At 43.4% G+C, this 23,870-nt stretch overlaps 1 protein-coding gene across 3 annotated transcripts in view; it reads right to left on the minus strand.

Moving 5' to 3' along the window:
• Positions 1–23,870, minus strand: part of POT1 (protection of telomeres 1) — a 137,299-nt gene that overhangs the window by 87,855 nt on the left and 25,574 nt on the right. For 2 of the 3 annotated variants that reach the window (XM_077834547.1, XM_077834561.1), the window contains exons 5-6: positions 6,763–6,873; positions 610–657 (exon numbers count right to left, since the gene is read on the minus strand). In XM_077834547.1, coding sequence (XP_077690673.1) covers positions 610–657; positions 6,763–6,873 — 159 coding nt within the window. The remainder of the gene's footprint in view (positions 1–609; positions 658–6,762; positions 6,874–23,870) is intronic. The other variant, XM_077834557.1, reaches the window with a different exon arrangement.

Consider the following 23,870-nt stretch of genomic DNA (forward strand, 5'->3'; position numbering starts at 1 on the left):
AGAGAGATCTTTCACTAGAGAAAGAAAAACTTCCAATATTAAGCTAACTCAAATAACTGCCAACCCAAAAGAAACAAAAATTCTAGCAATTGGAAGAGTTTGGGTTCCCCTACTTCAGTTTCTGCTTTTCATTTTCTGCCCTGTTAAAAAGCTGTATTCCAACCCAGAAGTCCATTTTTTTTCAGAGGTGAGTAAAGTGATCCATGTTCCTACTTCACAAGGGTGCTGTGACACCTACTTTGGTCCCATTCCTGCAATGTTTTGTGTATGGGTGGACTCCTGAACCTGTGTGAATCCCAATTAAGTCGACCTTTTGTAGGGTGCAGGAGTTTGTCCTAGATCAGGGCCCTAGTTGCACTTTTAAAGATTTTGGCAAGAAACGCACTGGAGAAGCGTGAAGTACCATTTAAAAACTTTTAGTGTATTTTCCATGCACGTCATTTTCAAAAAACAAAGCCGCACGTCATTTTCAAAATACAAAGCCAAAGAAATGGCCACTTAAAAATTATGTTCCAGTAAAGGAGATAGAAAAATTTTCTACTCATTCACATTCAGTGAACCTTTTAAATTACATATGCAAATTAAAAAACTACTAGAATATAAACTCACCATGGATGCTGTTTCTGAAGCTGTGACTGTACTTGGCTTAGTATAAATCTGAGGAGAAGGAAGTCAGCAGATTTATGGATTACAAATCTGAAAACAGTACAGTAATTGTAATAACAAATACAATTTCAAACTGCTTATGCAAGTATTTTTAAAATTCTTTATTCTCCGACAAAAGACAAGTCTGACTTCAGGTGATAAAAGAAAAGCCAACACAATGCCTTTTTTCTCCTTTCCTTCATAATTTATGAAACTACCAGAGTAAGACTTAGCCTTACATAAAAGCAGAAAGGCCAGTGCTGGGTGCCTAGAAGTGGGGAGAGCAGAGTTCAGGTCCCTGCTATGCCCTGCATGTGTCCTTGGGCAAGTCCTACGTGCACAATGGGGTCCTGACTCCTAGCCCTGCCATGTTGGGGTTGTGTGAGGAGAAACAATAATGAGCATAAGTCCTGGAACTAGGGATATGGGAGGTGCTGCAGCACCCCTTGGCTTGAAATGGTTTCCATTATATACAGTGTTTACAGTTGGAGGTTCAATGGCTATCAGCACCCCCATATAAAAAAATGTTCCAGCACCCTTGGTAACGAGTGCAAGACACTCACAGACCCAGGAACTGGGTCACTGAAGAACCTATGGGAGACAAATAACCCCAGCCCCATACCCTGAGTCTTCTACTCCCCCAGGAAATGACTCTCCCAAGCCTCATCTCAGCATCCCCATTTCCACTGCCATCACACTCTCCCTCATGCCAGCACCACCTCAGCAGTAGTACTGGGACTGAGCAAGGTTTCCCCATGAGTTTCTCCCCATACTGAGCTGACTCAGCTAAGGCTTGAAAGACCATACTCAAAGCATATTTATGGTTCGCAGAGAGGGTGTACTAGTGGAGTTCTGCAGGGGTCTGTCATAGGTCTAGTACTTGTGAATATTTTCATTACTGACTTGGATAATGGAATGGAAGGTATACTTATAAAATATGTGGCTAACACCAAGCTGGGAGGGGTTGCAAGCATTTAGAATGACAGAATTGGAATTCAAAATGACCTCGACAAATTGGAGAACTGGTCTGAATTCAACAAAATGAAATACTATAAAGACAAATGCAAAGCACTTCATTTAGGAAGGAAAAATCAAATGTACAAATACAAAATGAGGAATAGCTGGTAACTGATGGTCGTGGATCACAAACAGAATATGAGCCAACAATGTGATGCAGCTGCAAAATAGGCTAAATATTATGCTAGAGTGTACTAACAAGAGTGCCATATCTGAGACTCAGGAAGTAATCGTCCCACCCTACCTGGCACTGGTGAGGGCTCAGCTAAAGTACAGTGTCCAATTCTGGGTGCCACACTTTACAAAATATGTGGACAAAATGGAAAGAGTCCACACAATAGCAACAAAAATGATAAAAGATTTAGGAAACTTGACCTATGAGGAAAGATTAAAAAAACCCTGAGCTTGTGTAATCTTGAAAAAAGAAGACAAAATGGGGAAGTACTAACAGTTTTCAAATATGTTAAGGACTGTTATAAAGAGGATAGTAACCAATGGTACTCTATGTCCACTGAAGGCAGGACAAGAAGTAATGGACTTAATCTGCAGCAAGGGAGATTTAGGTTAAGAATAGTTAAAGACGAGGATAACTTGCAATAGGTTTCCAAGAGACGTTGTGGAATCCCCATCATGGGTGGTTTTTATGAACAGGTTGGACAAGAGATGTCTAGGGATGGTTTAGTTTACTTGGTCCTGTCTCAGTGCCGGTGGCTGGACTTGATGATCTTTCGAAGTCCCTTCCAGCCCTGCATTTCTGATTCTACATCCCTCAATATTCAAACAGTCAGCAAGCTTAAGCAATTTATGAGCAATTTAAAAGATCTGGAAAATTGATATTTGGTTCACTAACGTAAAAAAAATGCAGGCTAATTTAAAAGACACTGGTCGATAGGACTACTCTTGTGAGTAAAGTTAATGTGTTTGGACGACTAGAACCAAAAACACAGAATTATAACACAACAACAGGGTCCACATGGACATTTATTGTACAGCAGGCTAATATGGGATAGATTTACATCATAACTTGCTGCAAACTACCTGTTCATCTAGACAAGCCCCTAGTCTACCAATATATCTGTTTAGCATGTGGTTTGTTTTACAACTAATAAAGCACTATTTTATTTATAAATAATTATAGCAAGATGTTTGACATTGGTTTGTGGCTAGTTGTGATTCAGAAATTATATTATACAAAGTGGCTAATACTTTACCTACCCATTGTTTCATGTATATTACTTTTAAGTGTGTTTAAGCATCCTATATGTACATCATCACTGTCACCAACAACTAATGCAACAAAACAGTTTGCATTATAACTCTTTTTCACTGGTTAACAACTCTACAGTGGCCTTAAATAACCCATACAGGTTTTTTAGAGCCAAAATTTCATTCAACTTCTTTGAATTTAAAGAGTTAAAAAAATCAGTTAAAAAAAGTTCCTGCCAGACAAAAGTTTGGAGCTTGATACTTAGCATATAACTAGCCACTAATGAGGCTGTTTGGTGTATGATTTGGGTTGAGAAATTTTAAAATAAAAGTTATAAGTAATTGAAAAATCATCTCTAAGCCTGATCAGAGTAGCCATTAGCTAAAATGTTTTCAGCACACCATAATACAGTCCTACTTCATTTCATATCACAACAGTGCTTCTAGAGGGAAAAATGCATACATTCACTGTTTAGCCTGCCAGGTACTAGAACTGCTGCTTGGATAATTTGCATGAGGGATATTGAAAAATTGTCATTAAAATGCAGCAAAGATAATAAGAGCCTGGCTTATGAAAGACAAAAGACAATAACAGATCTGAAATAAAGATCACAGAACCTGCAAGGAACATTAATATCTTTTCAATAGAAAATATACAGTCGTAGCTATGTAAACACATAAATAATAAATAATAAAAAATAATAAATAATAAATAACAGCAGAAGCAAAAGAGGATAATTACCATTCCCACATCTCGGTAAGTTAGAAGTAGCTAAGGCCAACACCATTTAAGTGCTAATATTATTAAAACAATTTTTTTTCTTAATAAATGAAAAATGAGAGGTCTAACTGTAGATTAACATACCCTTTAATGCTACAGAGGTAAAAATATAACCCCACAACAGCCTGGAAATGAATAGTTACGGTGAGATTTTACACTGTGCCTTTAAGGGTACGCCTACACTACAAAATTAGGTCGATTTTACAGAAGTTGATTTTTAGAATTCGATTTTATACAGTTGATTGCGTATGCCCACGCTAAGAGCATTAAGTCAGCGGAGTGCATCCTCACTATCGCGGCTAGCATCGACTTACAGAGCAGTGCACTATCCCTATCAGAACACTTCTGAACTAGAAAAGGTAACCAGAGAGTCACAACCACGGCAAGCATGGAGCCCGCTCAGCTCACCGTCAACATATGTCTCCTGGGTGCTGCTGGCAGATGCGGTACCGCATTGCTACACAGCAGCAGCTCCTTGTCTTCGTGGCAGATGGTGCAGTAGGACTTATAGCTGTCGTACATCTCCTGGGTGTTCCTGGCAAACCTCGGTGAGGTCAATCAGGGCCCCTGGACAGACATGGCTATCGTTCTCTTAGAGCACCGAATGGGAGTGACTCCAGGTCATTCTCCTCTTTAAGCTTTGTCTCATGGAGATTCAGTCCTGCCTGGAATATCATGCGAGCTGGAGGCTTCTGCCTCAGGCTGCTCTCCCAGGCGGCAGCACCATGCAGTCACACCTATCCCAGCCTGCCCCTTGCTCCCATGACTCATGAAGCCTGGACAGTAGTAAGGAGCAGTTCAACTTGTGGAATGACAAATCCAGAGCAAAGGATTGCATTCTATGGGCCACATTAAGATTATTTCAGAGTCCTAGATAGCATTTAGTCTCTATAAAAGGTTTCATGAAAATTTCCCCCTGCTCCTAACAAAAATGTTAATTTATCAGAGCAGTTGAAAGGGTAAGGAACCCAGGACTACAACTTTGAGAGAGCTTCCATATTATCTAATTCATCTAATTCATATAATTTGATATAATTCAAAGTAAAATTTCACAGCGCTGTCTGTTCTAAGACTAAAAATGCAGGAGGGGAGTCAGAGAAAGAAACAGTGACCGGCTTCTGCCCGGTTTTGAACTGAGGACCTTTCGCATGTTGGGTGATAACCACTACACTACGGAAACCCAACTTGAATGGGGCTTCTCTTTTTTTGCCACAGACTTTGCCAAATGCACAGGAATGTTTTCTCTAGCTACAGAAGCTACCTAAGGCAATGTCTATATCTATGGCCTTCCTGCTCACAAAGTGGTCATGCCCCCACCCAAGGCTGACACAGCGCGGACTGCATGTGACACAGCGACCTGGCTTGGGTAGGATCACTAGCGAGGCATGATACTTTTGCTGTTAAGCAAACACAGCAATTCTTTCCTGGCCTCTGCCGCTGAATGCCTCCACGTATTAAGCTGTGCCCTATCAGTGCGGGAGGACTGCATGAGCTCGGAAAACATGTCATTGCGAGTGCAGTTTTTTTGCCTTCTAATCTGCGATAACCTCAGGGACAGAGATGATAGGGAGAGCATAGAAACATTCTACACTCTACGATTCTGGGGGGGACTGCATGGTCACCTGTGCTGCTGAGTTCGTCATGCTGACCAAACAGGAAATGAAATTCTAAAGTTACCGGGGCTTTTCCTGTGTACCTGGCTAGTGCATCGGAGTTCAAAGTGCTGGTCACAATGGAGCACTCTGGGATAGCTCCTGGAAGCCAATACCGTTGAATTGTGTCCACACTACCCCAAATTCAACTCGGCAGTGTGGATTTTAGCGCTAATCCCCTCGTCGGGGAGGAGGAGTACAGAAATCGATTTTAAAATTTAAGTCAACAAAAATGGCTTCGTTCGTGTGGACGGGTGCAGGGTTAAATCGATCTAATGCTGCTAAATTTGACCTAAACTCGTAGTGTAGACCAGGGCTAAGAAACATCGTGCTAAAATAGTCAAGGTACAGGGGAATTTATGGTGATTTAAACCACCTTCCCACCCTCTCAATCCTTGGCTGCTGCAGGACCAGTGCAGACCACAGAGTAACTCAGACAGCTCTGGAGGGCTGTGTAAATTGCAACAGCCCATTGCTGGCTGCCTATGGGCAGAATCGCCAAAGCACTACACTCTCTGACCCCAACCACAGCTCCTGATACATCCCTGCCATGTCAGCCCTTCCCTCAACATGTCATCTATATCTGGGGCCTCACTGGGCAGTATAAACTGCCTTGCATAAAGTGTGCATCAGGGGAAATTCTCCCATGGCCGGATCCAGCACATTAAGATATCCATTACTCTTCCACAGCTTTATAAAAGGGCTGTAGCAGATAGGATTCCCATCTCCACCCCCTGCCAATTCTCAGGTTCCTACAGCAAGGAAAAACCAGGACCCATTGCACATCCTGTATATTTTATAGTATAAATTTTCTTGACAAGCTACACCACTTTGAAAAAATGGGCTAGGAAACGTGTCTGCCATATGTCCAAATGAACATTGCTGTATGAACTTTAAAAAGTCAAAGCCAGTATTAACTATGTTATCTGTACAACCTTAATTTTGCATTACAGTATGTTTTTACATTTAATTTTTGATATAAAGTGACATACCATGAAGTGCTTCTCAAACCTAAAAACTTTCAAGATTTTGCACCATAACTGGCTATTTCTTAGTAAGCAAACAATCTATGAGCTTGTCTGCATGGCCCAACAATTCGGACTACTGGGGAGTGAACTGCAGCACTCAAAGTGCTTTTCTGTAATTGCCCAACTGCTAACGTGAACTAAAAGGTATCTGGTTAGTGTTAACATAGTCCTCTTCAAATAGTACTAAGGGAACACAAACTAGGTACCTTTCAGTTCACGCCAGCAGTGTCCACATAGGATAGTTATAGCACAGCACTTTGGTGCACACCACAATTCACACCGCCGTAGTCAGCACTTGCACAGTGTAGACATAGCCTATGGTACTTACAGTAATGTGCTTTTTCTATCAGTACTTTTTCTCTTCTGTTAAACAACAAATTAATGACAACTTGGACATCTAAAGTGGAAAATTGAACCCTGTGTACCCACGTACGTAAATGGTTGATCCTGCATCTTCAGATACTTCCAGTTGACAGCAGTGTCGGTCATCTTCATTTGCAGAAGGGGACTTAGCCAAATTAAATCCAGCTACAACCATGGTGTCCTATTGAAAAGACAAAATTAAACCAATAACTGACATTGTTCTTTATTCGATATGCAGCACTTTAATGTCGTTGCCCCTTTTGCCCCCCTGCCACCAACTGTCTTTGGCTTTACTTTCACCTCTGCTTAGAAGTCTACGAAGTCCCTTGAAAAATGTGTCCTTTCTTTATTTCAGACATTGTTTGGAACCCCAAGTTTCATACCATTTGTTTGTACAATGAAAGTAGTTCGTAATATAAAGCATAGCCATGGTCCCCTACCCCCACCACTTTTACTACTTCTCCTTATTTGAAAGAAAAATATGTCCACCACCAGTAGCAAAATCAGAAATGCCACCTGAAGGAAAGGAGGAGAATATTTTTTGTTGAAATATAATTCAAAGTTCAAAATGCAGGAATATGCAAGCAGCACATCTTTCAAAAAAGAATTTCTAACTACTGGACTATCAAAAATAAAAGTATCAAGTGTTCTAGGGACTAACCTAGAGAATGGCACTAACAAGATACAAATATTCCATGTCCTTGAAACGTGCAAATCACACATTCACGGGTCCTTTAACAATATAGGTAATTTGCAAGTGGTATAATTTATACACAAAATTCCAAGCTGAATAATATATATGTATGAATGTTTTTAAAAGATTCTTCTTCAATGTAAATGTTTAAATCAGAAACACACACACATATGCCCCTCAATCTCTCTCCCTGTTCTTTTTCAAACAAAACTGTTTGCCCAACAGTCAATCTGGAATATAGCCAAAGGGAAGTTATTTTATGGAGACTGCCTTTTGTACAGACACTCTGTTATGGGTTTTTTTTAAAATAGCTTTTAAATGTCAATGATTTCAAAACTATACTAAACCCATAATGGAATATGCTTGCATGAAATGAGTCTATTTGAGGAAGAATGTTGTACCATTGGCCTGTCAAAAAAGGAATAAAGAAAGTTATTAGTCACAGGGGGAAAGGAGAAGAAAAAAGATTTATATACTTCCTGGGTTGAGAATGAAAATGAGTAAGAAGTTTCCATCATCTGCACACTTCAGCTATTTTACACCTATGAGGTAACTATTTACACAGTGATGCATCCAACAGAAGTGGCACATCAAAAATGTATGTGACACACACACACTTTAGTCAGGACCCCAGTTGGGAAGGACATTTAGCATCAAAACCAAAACTGAATAGTTTCAACTGGTTTACTCATTCACCAATGGCAGAGTATGCAATAGTGGAGTTTAGCCAAATATGAGATCATACAATTGGAAATTAACTACAACATCATGATGTAGAGAACAAAGGTGTCACAGAATGTTTACTACATAATGATTATGATGGATGGTTTAGACCCATCCTGCATCTTGGCAGGGGGGTTGACTAGATGACCCTTGAAGTCCCTTCTAACCCTATGATTCTAGGTGTCCGCTCACTGTAATATATTAGCATCTGCATAGTAGTGTCTAGAGACCCTAACCAAGAATGGGGCCTCTTTGTGATAGGCACTGTACAATCACAGTGAGAGAAACTCCCTGTGACAAAGAACATACAGTCTAAATTAACAAGGCAGACAGAGAAAGGGAAATATTATCAACTCCATTTTACAGAGGGGAACTGAGTCACAGAGAGACTAAGGCCCAGATTTAGGTACCTCCACTCAATGTTTCAACACTAAGTGACTTAGGAGCCTAAGCCTCATTGAAAGTCAATGGTAAGTAGTCTAAGTTCCTAAGTCACTTTTGAAAATTAAACTTAGGTGCTGCAATGCTGAGCACAGCAATGCCTAAAATACCTTTAAAAATCCGGGCCTAAATGATTTAACCAAGGTCACTCAGGGAATCTGTGGTGGGAAAATGGAAATTGACCCTAGATCTCCTCATTCCCAATGCAGTATCTTAAAATACTTTCCTCTCAATGGAAAGACTCCAAACTCACCAATATGTTTCAGAAGCATTATTGGAACATTATTGGAACATCAGCAGAATCAGGACAAGCAATGTCTCAATGTACCGTCCTCAGAGGAAAGTAAGTACTTTGCAGAACATATAGATAGATATAGTTCATGCCATAAAGAGCTGTAAATCTATATTTTAGACAAGGCAGAAAATGAGGGCAAGAACGAAACAAGGGAAAAACTGGGCATGTTTCCCCTGTTGTGATACCGCTACAGATCTCAAAGGTGGGTAAATTTTACAAATAGGCAAACTAATGCAGAGAGAAGTTGAGACTTGCCCTCGGTCACAGCAAATCAATGACAGAGTTTCACAAATAGATGCTCAGTCTCTTGCTTTACGTGCTAGGAATTTTTATTTATTTTACTTCAAAATATAAAAAATGTAGGGCCTCTCCTTCACCTGTTCCAATCCCTAAAATTAGTAAGTAACACAATTTCTTTTTAATTATTTAAATTATGAATGTAGATATGTAAAGTTAGGCTGGCCAACTTACTATCGCTCTTCCCTTCTTATATATAGCCACAACTTTAAGAAAGTCTGATACACTGATGGAACACTAATGCAAAGCTGTGTTTAAAATGTGCCCAAGTATATATACAAGGTAAACACAAAGCACTTTTGGAAGATGAATCTAGACTGAAGAACACACACACAGAAGAATCTAGTCTTTAAATGTTCATTTTTTCTCATGGGGAAAAACCCTCCCACTCACGTTTTGTTCTTAAAAGAAACAAACGAATCATGGCTTGTAGCACTATTAGGCTATGTCTACACTACAGCCGGGATTGATGCTGTGAGATTGATTCACTGGCAGTCGATTTAGCAGTCTAGTGAAAATCTGCCAAATCGACAGCAGATCGCTCTCCAGTCGACCCCTCTACCCTCAACGAGAAGAGTAAGGTAAGTCGATGCGAGAGTTTCTCCCGTTGACCCCCCACGGTATAGACCCCGTGGTAACTCAACCTAAGGTACATCGACTCCAGCTACGTTATTCACCTATCTGGAGTTGCATAGCGTGGGTAGACTTACTGCCGTAGCGTAGACATAGCCTTAGTTTGTCATTTCCATGTGGACATTAACATTAAGAGGAACCACAAAAGAAATTACCTAAAGAGGTCACAACTATATTATCCTTGTGGTATGTGAAATGAACTGCATTAAACTTGCAAAATAATAAAACATTTGTTGTAAGCAGAAAGCTTAAGACAGTGTTTAATTAGTCTAAAAAATTTCCTCAGCATTTAAAATTCAATGATTTCCTCAATGAGGCGGTGGCATTTTGAGAGCTTTAAAAAAAAAAAAAAAAGAGGTAGCTGAAAATATGGTCCAGTAAATTAAGATCAAACTCCCAATATTGGAAAGTCAACTATATAAAGGTGCAGATTAATTAAACAGATGGAGAATAAAAGTACATCTTGTACTTTTCCATATCTTATGCCTGTAATTATTTTTCCTATTGTACTGTAAAACTTTGATCTTGATTAATGAATGGAGGATCAGTAATGATCTCAGAGGTACAGTTAATATACCACTGATTTTCCTCTGGGCTTTTCAGACTATTACAGAAAGAAAATCCTGCCTCTGAACTGAAAATATGAAGTGATCTGCATTTCTCTGGTGAATCTCACAAGGATCATTCAGCTAAAACTTATTTTCAATTTTTTAAAAGGTAACAATATAAAATACATGCTGCCAGATATATGTGCTTCCTTCAGACATCAATGGCCCCAGGATCTCTCATTACAGGGTGGGTGGTTTATACGCAGAGGGCTCCACACAAAAAGATGGGTCCTCCTGTAGGAGTCCTTCCTCCACTGCCCAGCTTGATTCACCCAGGCCTGCTCACTCCTAAAGCACAAAAGGGGCAAATGGCAATAATGCTCCAGAGGCTGGCTGATTTCTTCAAGAAAAGAGACATTTTCAAGAATTTTCTGTAAAAGTAAATGCAGGTCAATAGCTTTCCAAGTTTTGTACATTAAATTTGCATCTAAAAGCGTCAAGTCCTAATAAGGTTTCTCTTTTTCTCCTACATGTTAATATACAGGGAGAAGCACACTGATGGGTGTGCAACTCCTGTCCAGGAGTATATGAGCCACTTGCACACACTAGTGTGACCAGGCGCAGCTGCCAGTGACCCCTGTTGTTTGCCCCACTGGGCAGGGCTGAGGGTGGTACAGCCATGCCAGTGGAGCTGCCTGGCCTGGGCACTGGCTCCTACAAGCAGTGGCCCAACATGCTGCTGCTTTCGCCGCTGCAGTTCCTTACCTAGTCTTCTATATGTATACACTTGGACTGAGATTGATATGGAAATAGGAGACAGACTTGTTGAAAGTCTCTGGGTAAGGATAACAGGGATAAAAAACAAGGGTCATGTCATGGTAGGGGGTCTAACTACACACCACCTAACCAGGAAGAAGAGGTGGACTTTTTTAAACTAACAAAATTATCCAAAGCACAGGACTTGGTGGTGATGGGGGACTTCAACTACTCAGACATCTGTTGGGAAAATAACACAGCAGTGCACAGATTATCCAGTTATTGGAATGTACTGGGGACAATTTTATTTCAGAAAGTGGAGAACGCTACTAGGGGAGAGACTGTTCTAGATTTGATTTTGACAAATAGGAAGGAACTGGTTGAGAATCTGAAAGTGGAAGGCAGCTTGGGTGAAAGTGATCATGAAACGATAGAGTTCATGATTCTAAGGAATGGTAGGAGGGAGGACAGCAAAATAAAGACAATGGATTTCAAGAAGGCAGACTTTAGCAAACTCAGGGAGCTGGTAGGTAAGATCCCATGGGAAGCAAGTCTAAGGAGAAAAACAATTGAAGACAATTGGCAGTTTTTCAAAGGAGACATTATTAAGGGCACAAGAGCAAACTATCCCACTGCGTAGGAAAGATAGGAATTATGGCAAGAGACCACCTTGGCTTAACCAGGAGATCTTCAATGATCCAAAAATTAAAAAAATGAGTCCTAAAAAAAGTGGAAACTAGGTCAAATTACAAAGGATGAATATAAACAAATAACACAAGCACGTAGGGACAAAATTAGCCAAGGCACAAAACGAGATCAAACTAGCTGGAGACAAAGGATAACAAGAAAACATTCTACAAATACATTAGAAGCAAGAGGAAGATAAAGGACAGGGTAGGCCCGTTACTCAAGGGGTGGGGGGGGCGGGGATGGAAACAATAACAGAAAATGTGGAAATGGCAAAGGTGCTTAATGACTTCTTTGTTTCATTTTTCACCAAGAAGGTTGGTGGTGACTGGACGTTTAACAGTGAATGCCAGTGAAAATGAGATCGGATCAGAGGCTAAAATAGGGAAAGAACAAGTTAAAAATTACTTAGACAAATTAGATGTCTTCAAGTTACCAGGGTCTGATGAAATGCATCCTAGAATACTCAAGGAGCTGACTGAGGAGATATCTGAGCCATTAGTGATTATCTTTGAAAAGTCATGGAAGATGGGAGATTCCAGAAAACTGGAAAAAGGGCAAATATAGTGTCAATCTATAAATAAAGGCAAATAAAGACAACCCGGGGAATTACAGACCAGTCAGCTTAACTTTTGTACCCAGAAAGATAATGGAGCAAATAATTAAGCAATAAATTTGCAAACATCTAGAAGATAATAAAGTGACAAATAACTGTCAGCATGGATTTGTCAAGAACAAATTGTGTCAAACCAACCTGATAGTTTTCTTTGACAGGGTAATAAGACTTGTGGATGTAGGGGAAGCGGTAGATATGGTATATCTTCACTTTAGTAAAGCTTCTGATACTGTCTCACATGGCCCTCTCATAAACAAACTAGGGAAATGCAACCTAGATGGAGCTACTATAAGTTGGATGCATAACTGGTTGGAAAACAGTTCCCAGAGAGTAGTTATCTGTGGTTCATAGTCATGCTGGAAGGGCATAATGAGTGGGGTCCCGCAGAGATCAGTTCTGTTCAATGTCTTCATCAACTATTTAGATTATGACATAGAGAGTGCACTTATAACGTTTGCCGACGATACGAAGCTGGGAGGGGTTACAAGTGCTTTGGAGGATAGGATTATAATTCAAAATGGTCTGGACAAACTGGAGAAATGGTCTGAAGTAAATGGGATGAAATTCAATAAGGACAAATGCAAAGTACTCCATTTAGGAAGGAACAATCCACTGCACATATGCAAAATGGGAAATAACTGCCTAGGAAGGAGTGCTGAGGAAAGGGATCTGGGGGTTGTAGTGGACCAAAAGCTAAATGAGAGTCAACAGTGTAACACTGTTGCAAAAAAAGCAAATATCATTGTGAGATGTATTAGCGGGAGTGTTGTAAGCAAGACACGAAAATAATTCTTTCGCTCCACTCCACGCTGATTAGGTCTCAACTGGAGTATCATGTTCTGGGCACCAGAAGTCAGGAAAGATGTGGAGAAACTGGAGAAAGTCCAGAGAAGAGCGACAAAAATGATTAAAGGTCTAGAAAACATGACCTATGAGGGAAGAGTGAAAAAAATGGGTTTATTTAGTCTGGAAAAGAGAAGACTGAGGGGACATAACAGTTTTCAAGTACACAAAAGGCTGTTACACGGAGGAGGGAGAAAAATGGTTTTTCTTAACCTCTGTGGAAAGGACAAGACGCAATGGGATTAAATTGCAGCAAGGGAGGTTTAGGCTGGACATTAAGAAAAACTTCCTGTCAGGGTGGTTAAACACTAGAATAAACTGCCTAGGGAGGTTGTGGAATCTCCATCATTGGAGATTTTTAAGAGCAGGTTAGACAAACACCTGTTAGGGATGGTCTAGGTAATATTTAGTTCTGTCATGAGTGTAGGGGACTGGCCTAGATGACCCCTCGAGGTCCCTTCCAGTCTTATGATTCTATGGTCTGGGATATGATTTTTGGTTCAGCTATTTAGGTATTTACATGGCCCTCAATACTATATTATTGAAACGCGGCCAATGTAATTAGAAATGGAAAAAACAATACTATCATGGCTCTGCTGGTCTTGCTTGTTGTTGCTAGAGCCCTGCAGCTCCACGGATATCTGCGGATATGAATTTTGTATTGTGCAGGGCTCTAACCATAAGCTTATATTTCATAGATTCGAAAGTGACTATGATTGCCTGACCTCCAGCATATATCACAGGTCGGAGAACTTCCCTAAATTAATTTCTGTTTGAACCAAAGTGTATGTTTTATACTGATCAAATCACCCCTTTACATTGTGTGTGCCAAGCTAAATAAATTGAACTCCTTGAATCTGTCACTGACATGCTTATATGCAAATTATGCACAAATATGCAAATTACCTCATTACACAATTTGCATGGACTGTCACACATATGACAGTGGTTCTCAACCAGTGGTCTGGGGCTTTCTGGGGGGCCGTTAATCAGGGCCAGCATTAGACTCGCTGGGGACCAGAGTCGAAAGCTGAAGCCCCACCACTTGTGCTCAAGCCAAAGCCTAAGCAATGTTGCTTCATGGTGGCCCCTGTAGCATGGGTCCCCAGGCATTTGCCCTGTTTGCTACCCCCTAATGCTGGCTCTGGCTTTTATATACAGAAAATCAGTTATTGTGGCACAGGTGGACCGTGGAGTTGGGGGGAAAGGGGGAGCTCAGAAAGATGTTGAATACCCCTGATGTATGGTACAGAGCAAAACTTGGAAGCTATATATTTAGCTGAAATACTATTAGGTATTTGGGAAAGCTACTGTTTGGAAGCATTTCCTTTACATCTTGTTTTGGCACAACAGTCAAAGAATAGAAGTCTTGGAAAAAAATCTCACCTGGATTTTAAAAACGTCAAAAGACCTTTATTAGGATAGCAAAGATCCCTTAACTGACGCAAAAAAACCCACTTAGTATGACACTTTCTAAGCCTTTCAAAGAGACTAGCTATCAACCATGTGCTGTGCAGATTGCCTCTTTTGCTGGAACAACCTTTAGGAGTCCTAAAATGAAATAAAGAGATCACTCTCCTTTTAGCTTCCCCTGCCCCCCCACATAATACTTGTTAAAATATATTGGAATATACATGCTGATTATATCTGAGAATATTCATTTCTCTCAGACACAAAACCTGTAATGGCTCTTTCCTGATTTCCTGGGTAGCTCCCAAATTGGTTTGATAGGTAGCAGGTGCACAAGTGAGTGTGCGAAGACCTGTGTACACTGAGGGCAGATCTACACTAGAAGCGTAACATCGCTCTACAGCTGGTGAAGATGCTCTATGCTAATAGGAGAGCAATCTCCCGTCAACATAATTACTCCACCTCTGCGAGAAGCAAAAGCTTGTCGGTGGGAGAGCATTTCCCGTCAACATAGCACCAGCGTAGACAGTGCTAAGGTCACTGCAACTTGCATCACTCAAGGGGGAGGGTCTTTTTCACACCTGGGTGATATAAGTTAGATTGACTTAAGCAGTAGTGTTGACTTGCCCTCAGTAAAGAACACAGGAGGTTCATGCAGTGGAGGTGGGGCTGAGGGGTTCAGTGTGGGACAGAGCTCAGGGCTGGGGCAGAGGGTTGGGGTGCAGGGGTGTGAGGGCTCCAGCTGGGGGTATGGGCTTTGAGGTGCAGGAGGGTGCTCTGGGGCTACGGTGGTGAGAGAGGACTCCCCCCAGCTCTCTCCCCGCGTAGCAGCACCTGGGTTGTAGGGGAGAGGCGTCTCTCACCACCCCAGAAGCTCCAAGGCTGGGGCTGCAGGATAGGTGTCCCTCCCCCAGCCCCAGCAGATCCGGGCCAGGGCTAGGTCCAGGACAGGGGACGGCTGCCCCAGCTGCGCCTGGGTCCTTAGAGCTAGACCATGGGGGGGGTTTTTTTTTGCTCCTCAAGCTGTCCCGGTGCCTTTTGGTCCATGGCTCTGGGTGCCGACAGTACCGGGGTAGATTTGGCAGTCGGAGATTGCCTTTTCTGAGACGATTCTCACTGAGGTGAGGACTGAGACAGCTTTTTGTGGCTTTCTGCAGGACTGGGTCCTTCGTAGCTGTTTTTGAAGAGGATCCCATGTTTGATGCCACCACGGGTGAGTGCTGGTGGGGAGAGCTCCCGCGCTCAGGATCTGAAGCAGATCGACGGGATTTCTCCAGCATTATAAGTTTTAATTGGAGATCCCTAGCTTTTCTAGTCCCCTCTGTCAGCTTTTTGCAGTGGTGGCACTTCTGTGCAATGTATGTCTCTCCCAGACAACAGACACACTGCGAGTGACTGTCTGAGACTGGTATTGACAGTCTACATGTCAGACAGCATTTAAAACCTGGAGAACCAAGCATGTCAGAGAGGCTATTCACAAAGAAGGAATGGGAATAGGCCCTTCCAAGTGCCTCTGGGCTGTGAGGTGGATGGCTGCCTCAGGAGAGAAAAAACGAAAAAGGTTTTAGGGAACGGGTGGGCAAACATCGGGGAATAGAAATCGTATGACGGGCCATGAATGCTCACAAAATTGTATGATGGGCCATGAATGCTCACAAAAAGGGGTTGGGGAGTGGAAGGGGGTAAGGGCTCTGGGGTGGGGCTTGGGATGAGGAGTTTGGGGTGTAGGAGGGTGCTCTGTGCTGGGACTAAGGGGTTCAGAGGGTGGGAGGGGGATAAGGGCTGGGGCAGGGGTGCGGGAAGGGGTGCAGATTCCGGCTGGGGGTGTGGGCTCTGGGGTGGGGCTGGTATGAGAGGTTTGGGGTGCAAGCGGATGCTTTGGGCTGGGATTGAGTAGCTAGGAGAGTGGATGGAGGATCAGGAGTGGGGAGATGCTTCCAGAAGCAGAGACATGACCCTTCTCCAGCTCCTACGCGGCTTTGGCTCCTACACTGCCCCATCCCCTGCAGCTCCCATTGGAGCGTGTAGGAGCCAAAGCAGGCCTGGTGCCGAAGCGGGGCTGAGCAACCTGGTGCGGCTTGCGGGCTGTAGTTTGCCCACCCTTGTTTTAAGGTTTTTGTTGTTGTTGTGTTTTGGTTTTGGCTTGGTTTCAATAGAGGAAGAATTGATAAAGAAGGATAAAACTATGAGGTTGAACTAAAGGAACAGCAAGTAAAGAAGGATAAAACTATGAGGGTTGAACTAAAGGAACAGCAAGGTTTTGAGGATGCTGCTGTTCTGACCAAAGCCAACGGCGATAGAGAAGGAACTGGAGGGTGGATGGCTGCACACGCTGGGTAGCCACTCGGAGCGGCGCAAGGCGGCTGCCGCACGTGCGCCCGACAACCAGGGCACTGCTACTACAAATCTCTGCCTAGAAGCGCAGAGGCGCACAAACACCTAAAGTGGAGCACCCACAGGGACACTCCTCAAAGAAGCAACAAGACACCTTGCTGAACAAATATAGGGCAGTTTAAAGCTCCTTTACAATAGGCCAGTTTTGGCACCAGTACTTTTCAGCAGAGCTGCCTCCAGCGTGGTCCATATCCCACAAGTACCTTCAGACTGATGGACTCCTGTCAGGCTATAAACATTTTAGATTAACAGCCTTCTGCTTTCTATTTCACCTTGTATCAACAGCACTCCCATAAGCTTTTACTGCATGTCTTTTATTCATGTGTTTGTTTGATTACAACAGATAAAAGAGCTTTCTGATTAAAGCTGACCATTTTTAGCCAAATACTGCACTATGAATGCTTTTTGCTAATTCAGCAGTCTCTCACAATGCTATTCTAAATTATTTAAGATCCTAAATCTTAATGTTTTCTGCAGAAAAAAGACTGCAAGCTTAAATGTTTGGGGTATATTTGGTCATTGAAGGATTTGCTAAAAATTTTTCCCTAAAACACAGAGGTGAGAACAGACAGCTTAAATAAAATTCCAGGGGATGGGGAGTTTTACACAGCATCATAAATGGAAACAAAATATGTGTTTTGCTGCCTAAAGGTATTGTATAAGTCACACAAAATGTAAAACCCACTCAAACCTAAATAAATTAAAATAGGTCAAAATGATTAGATAATGTAGCATTCCTTGCCTCTACACTGATGACATATATTAATGTTGCCTTACACTTACCCAGTGTGTATATACTAAAACAAAACAACTGAAAGAGACCCTAACATATACAAGCATTGCTAAATTGAGCTGTTTTGCCGATACCAGGTGTTGTATGTTGTGCATCATTGCTCTTACTGCTGCTGATGCTGTTTACATTGTTCCCCCAATAGTGAAATCAACCCTAAACCAAAAAGCTATGCCCCTGTATATATTATTCCTGTTTCAGCATTTTACCAGATTACTGGCTGCACAAAAGTGATTCTGGAACTTCATTGTTGACTCAGGATTAAAGTTCTGGATAGCTGACTGGACTTGTCTTGCACTGGAAAGAAACTTTACCATTGTACAGGTTCAAATAGTCACTCAGTGACCAATTAATAAATTGAATTTTTACTGTGAACATTAAATCATTGTCAGTAATGCACAATTTAAGTGAAGAAAAAGAAATCTGTCAGTACTGTATTATAAAAGACAACATGATTTAGGGCAGCATTTCTCAAACTGGGGTCCACAAGGGTACTCCAGGTGCTCCGTTGATCAACTCCTTCCCCTCCTCCCAATGCCACCAGGGAACAGCTGTTCAGTAGCATGCATGAGGTGCTGGGAGGGAGGCAGAGGAGTGGGAATGGGGCACGGTCAGGGGAGGGGCAGAAAGAGGAGGGGCAGGGGTGGAATGGGGAAAGGAAAAGGTGGGGTGAGGCGTTGGGGGATGGGGTGGGGCATAGGGCTGAGCAGGGACTTTGGGGGTCTGCAAAAAATTTTAAATCAAAATGGGGGTCCTCAGGTTTCTAAAGTTTGAGAACCGCTGATATAGGTTATAGAAAGCAGAGATTTTTTCTCAGCTCTCCCACTGATTTACGGTAGGACCTTTGGGAAGTTACAGCCTATGTGACTGTTTCTATATGTAAAAAATGGGGTTAATATGTACACAACTTAAGGAGGCGTTATGAAGAGTTAGGCAATGTGTGTATAGTGTTTTAAAGATGTGAACTGCTATATAACATTAGTTTTGAAAATAGAAACGATCAGTTTCACAGTGATGATTTACAATGCCCTATAGATAAGAGGACTTTTAAAAAACTACTTTTATCGCAATTGGGTGGACAATCAAATTCTTTACATCAATCATGTGGGATTTTCAGGTCATATGAATACACTGTGTATACAGAAATCACTAGATTCAGCAGACTATTTTTAAAACAGTGAAAATAGAAAACGCATCCCGAGTTAGAAAGGAGAGAGAGAAAGAATAGAAATACCTAACCATTTCTGGAAGGTTAATGAATGCCACCAACTTATGGCAGACATGGAGAGCACTATAGTTGGGAGCCAGTGAAAAGGGAGTGATCTGTTATCACCACTTCTTCCCTTGTGTTAGCTAAAGCTGCCAAAGGAAAGCCAGGTTTAAGAATGCCTAGAAGTGCAGAGTTTGTAACTGTGAGGGTACGTCTACAGTATGAAATTAGGTTGAATTTATAGACGTTGATTTTTTAGAAAGCGATTTTATACAGCCGATTGTGTGTGTCCCCACTAAGTGCATTAAGTCGGCAGAGTGCGTCCACAGTACTGAGGCTAGTGTTGACTTTTGGAGAGTTGCACTGTGGGTAGCTATCCCACAGTTCCTGTAGTCTCCGCCGCCCACTGGAATTCCGGGTTGAGCTCCCAATGCCTGATGGGGCAAAAACATTGTCGCGGGTGTTTTTGGGTACATGTCATCAGTCGCCCCTCCCTCCGTGAAAGCAACGGCAGACAATCGTTTTGCACCTTTTTTCCCGTGCAGGTGCCATACTGCTTTCAGCAGACGGTGCAGTAGGTTTGCAAACCATTGTCATCATCCACCACTTCCGCTGCAACTCTGCTCTCCTGATGCTATGAATCCACCTTGCAGATCCTCTATATGACCATCATCATCCACTACTTCCGCTGCCACTCTGCCCTTCTGGTAGTCTCGCAGGGCTGCTTCTGCTGCCACTCTGCTCGGCTGCTCCTGTCTTGCCATACCCCGGCAAGCGTGCAGTCCACTCAGATGTTGTGTCCTGGCAGCAGACAGTGCAGTAGGTCTGCAAAACTGGTCATCCAACCACTGCTTCCCCTGCAACTTTGCTCTTCTGCAGACGCCATACCACGGCAAGCATGGAGCCCGCTCAGATCACTGAAGCGGTTATGAGCATTGTAAACACCACGCACATAACATGCATTATATGCAGAACCAGAACCTGCAAAAGCAGGTGAGGAGGCGATGGCAGCGCAGTGGAGAGAGCGATGAGGACATGGACACAGACTTCTCTCAAAGCACAGGCCCCGGCACTTTGGCCATGCTGGTGGCAATAAGGCAGGCTCATGCCATGGAATGCAGATTCTGGGCCCAGGAAACAAGGACAGACTGGTGGGACCACACAGTGTTGCAGGTCTGGGATGATTCCCAGTGGCTGCAAAACTTTCGCATGCTAAAGGGCACTTTCATGGAACTTTGTGACTTGCTTTCCCCTGCCCTGAAGCGCAAGAATACCAAGATGAGAGCAGCCCTCACGGTTCACAAGCAAGTGGCGATAGTCCTCTGGCAGCTTGCAATGCCAGACAGCTACCGGTCAATCAGGAATCAATTTGGAGTGATTGGGCAAATCTACTGCGGGGGCTGCTGTGATCCACGTAGCCGACACAATCACTGAGCTGCTGCTATCAAGGGTAGTGACTCTGGGAAACGTGCAGCTCATAGTGGATGGCTTTGCTGCAATGGGATTCCCTAACTGTGGTGGGGCAACAGACGCAATGCATATCCCTATCTTGGGACCGGATCACCAAGGCAACCAGTACATAAACCGAAAGGGGTACTTTTCAATGGTGTTGCAAGCACTATAGGATCACAAGGGACGTTTCACCAACATCAAAGTGGGATGGCTGGGAAAGGTACAGGATGCTCGCATCTTCAGGAACTGTGGTTGGTATGAACAGCTACAGCAAGGGACTTATTTTCTGGTCTGGAAAGTAACTGTTGGAGATGTTGAAATGTCTATAGTTATCCTTGGGGACCCAGCCTACCCCTTAATGCCATGGCTCATGAAGCCATACATAGGCACCCTGAACAGTAGTCAGGAGTGTTCTTGGGTGTCTGGGTGAGGAGTCTACGGAACTTGGGGAGGAGGGCAGTTGGTCACACAGGGGTTGCAGTGGCGGTCTGTGCCTTTCCTGCACCTCAACCATACGCCAGAGCATATCAGTTTGATTCTCCGGTAGCGTAAGCATTGCATCCCGCCTCCTTTCATCATGCTGCCGCCACCTTTCCTCTTGATCCCGCCACCTCTCCTGTTGCTCCATCTGTCCTCGCTTTCCTGGACTCTGCCGTTGTCTACCTCCACGCATTCTGCTGGGCTCTTTCAGTTTGGGTGGACTGCATGAGCTCAAAGAACATTTCATTGCGAGTGTGTTTTTTTCGCCTTCTTATCTGCCCTAGCCTCTGGGATGGAGATGCTAGTCGCAGCGTTGAAACATTTGCAGCTGCGGGAGGAAAAAAAGGGAGATTAAAATTGAAAAAGACACACTGGCCATTTAAAAGGAGCGGCTGATGTTTTCAGGTTAACGTGCAGCACAAACCCAACTAAACCCCGCCCCAACTTTCTGCGATGATTGCTTCACCCTTCCCCCCACCGTGTGGCTAACAGCAGGGATGATTTCTTTTCAGCCACAGGCAAACGGCCACCTCTGATGTCCCCTTAATAAAATTCCCCATTTCAACCAGGTGACTACGAATGATATCACTCTTCTAAGGACAACATAGAGAGAGAAAGAATGGATGTTGCTTGAATGCCAGCAAACAGCGGGACCACACGCTGCCATGCTTTCTTATGCAGTGATTCCAAACTACATGTTACTGGCCTGAAGCGGTAAAGGGTCCTACCAGGGAGGATGCAATAAGGCTGCCCTCCCCAGAAACCTTTTGCAAAGGCTTTGGGAGTACCTCCAGGACAGCTTCACTGAGATGTCCCTGGAGGATTTCCGTCCCATCCCCAGACACGTTAACAGACTTTTCCAGTAGCTGTACTTGCCGCGAACGCATCCCAATTCTTCAGGGCAAATTAATTATTAAACACGCTTGCTTTTAAACCATGTATTATATTTACAAAGGTACACTCACCAGAGATGCCTTCTCCACCTTCAAGGACCGGGAGCCCAGGTTGGGAGGGTATTGGTTCCAGGGTGATAAACAATTCCTGGCTGTCGGGGAGAACGGTTTCTCTGCCTGCCTGGTGTATGTTATCTTCCTCATCCCCAAAATCCTCATCCCTGTTGCGTGAGACTCCCTTGCAGGAGTCCACATACAGGTGTGAGGTAGTTGTAGGGGCACACCCTAGAATTCCATGCAGCTCATCATAGAAGCAGCATGTCTGGGGCTCTGATCCCGAGTGAGTGTTTGCCTCTTGGGTTTTTTGGTAGGCTTGCCTCAGCTCCTTAAGTTTCGCACGGCACTGCTGCGGGTCACTGTGACAGCCTCTGTCCTTCATGCCCTTGGAGATTTTGACAAAGGTTTTGGCATTTTGAAAACTGGAACGGAGTTCTGATAGCACGGATTCCTCTCCCCATAGAGCGATCAGATCCCGTACCTCCCGTTCAGTCCATGCTGGAGCTCTTTTGTGATTCTGGGACTCCATCATGGTCACCTCTGCTGATGAGCTCTGCGTGGTCACGCCACAGTGGCCAAACACGAAATAAAATTCAAGAGTTTGCGGGGCTTTTCCTGTGTACCTGGCCAGTGCATTGAGTTGAGAGTGCTGTCCAGAGAGGTCACAATGGAGCAGCGTGGATTGCTCCCGGAGCCCAATACCGTCGAATTGAGTCCACACTAACCCAAATTCGACCCGGCAATGTTGATTTCAGTGTTAATCACCTCCTCGGGGAGGAGTACAGAAATCGATTTTAAGAGCCCATTAAGTTGACAAAAATGGCTTCGTTGTGTGGACTGCTGCAGGGTTAAATCAATCTAATGCTACTAAATTCGACCTAAACTCGTAGTGTAGACCAGGGCTAAGTGTCAAGCAGTGCTAAAGCATTCAACCTTCTTGAACTGACTGTGTTTCTCTACTGGCCAGCTACCATTTTCTATTTCTTTTTAAAATAATTCATTAATAGGAGCTTCATAGTACCGTAGTACAGTGATGATACAAACACGAACAAAAGTTGAGTGAGAATTTAGTACTGTGCTTTTAAGGAAGCAAGACCTCAAGGGGTATCTAAGCCCTCGTCAACACTAGGACTTTAGGTCAAATTTAGCAGCATTAAATCGATGTAAACCTGCACCCGTCCACACGATGAAGCCCTTAATTCAGACTTAAAGGGCTCTTAAAATCGATTTCCTTACTCCACCCCTGACAAGCTTAAATCGGCCTTGCCGGGTCGAATTTGGGGTATTGTGGACACAATTCGATGGTATTGGCCTCCGGGAGCTATCCCAGAGAGCTCCATTGTGACCGCTCTGGACAGCAGTCTCAACTCAGATGCACTGACCAGGTAGACAGAAAAAGAACCGTGAACTTTTGAATCTCATTTCCTGTTTGGCCAGCGTGGCAAGCTGCAGGTGACCATGATGGAGTCCTAGAATCGCAGAAGAGCTCCAGCATGGACTGAACGGGAGGTAGGGGATCTAATCACTGTATGGGGAGAGGAATCCGTGCTATCAGAACTCTGTTCCAGTTTTCGAAATGCCAAAACCTTTGTCAAAATCTCCAAGCGCATGAAGGACAGAGGCCATAACAGGGACCCGCAGCAGTGCCATGTGAAACTTAAGGAGCTGACGCAAGCCTACCAGAAAACCACAGAAGCCAACGGCCGCTCCGGGTCAGAGCCCCAAACATGCTGCTTCTATGATGAGCTGCATGCCATTTTAGGGGGTCAGCCATCACTACCCCAGCCGTGTTGTTTGACTCCTTCAATGGAGATGGAGGCAACACGGAAGCAGTTTTTGGGGACGAAGAAGATGATGAGGAGGAGGAGGCGGCTGTAGACAGCTCACAGCAAGCAAGCGGAGAAACCGGTTTTCCCGACAGCCAGGAACTGTTTCTCACCCTGGACCTGGAGCCAGTAC

Source organism: Eretmochelys imbricata, chromosome 1, assembly GCF_965152235.1.
Source record: "Eretmochelys imbricata isolate rEreImb1 chromosome 1, rEreImb1.hap1, whole genome shotgun sequence".
Taxonomy (NCBI): Eukaryota; Metazoa; Chordata; order Testudines; family Cheloniidae; genus Eretmochelys; species Eretmochelys imbricata.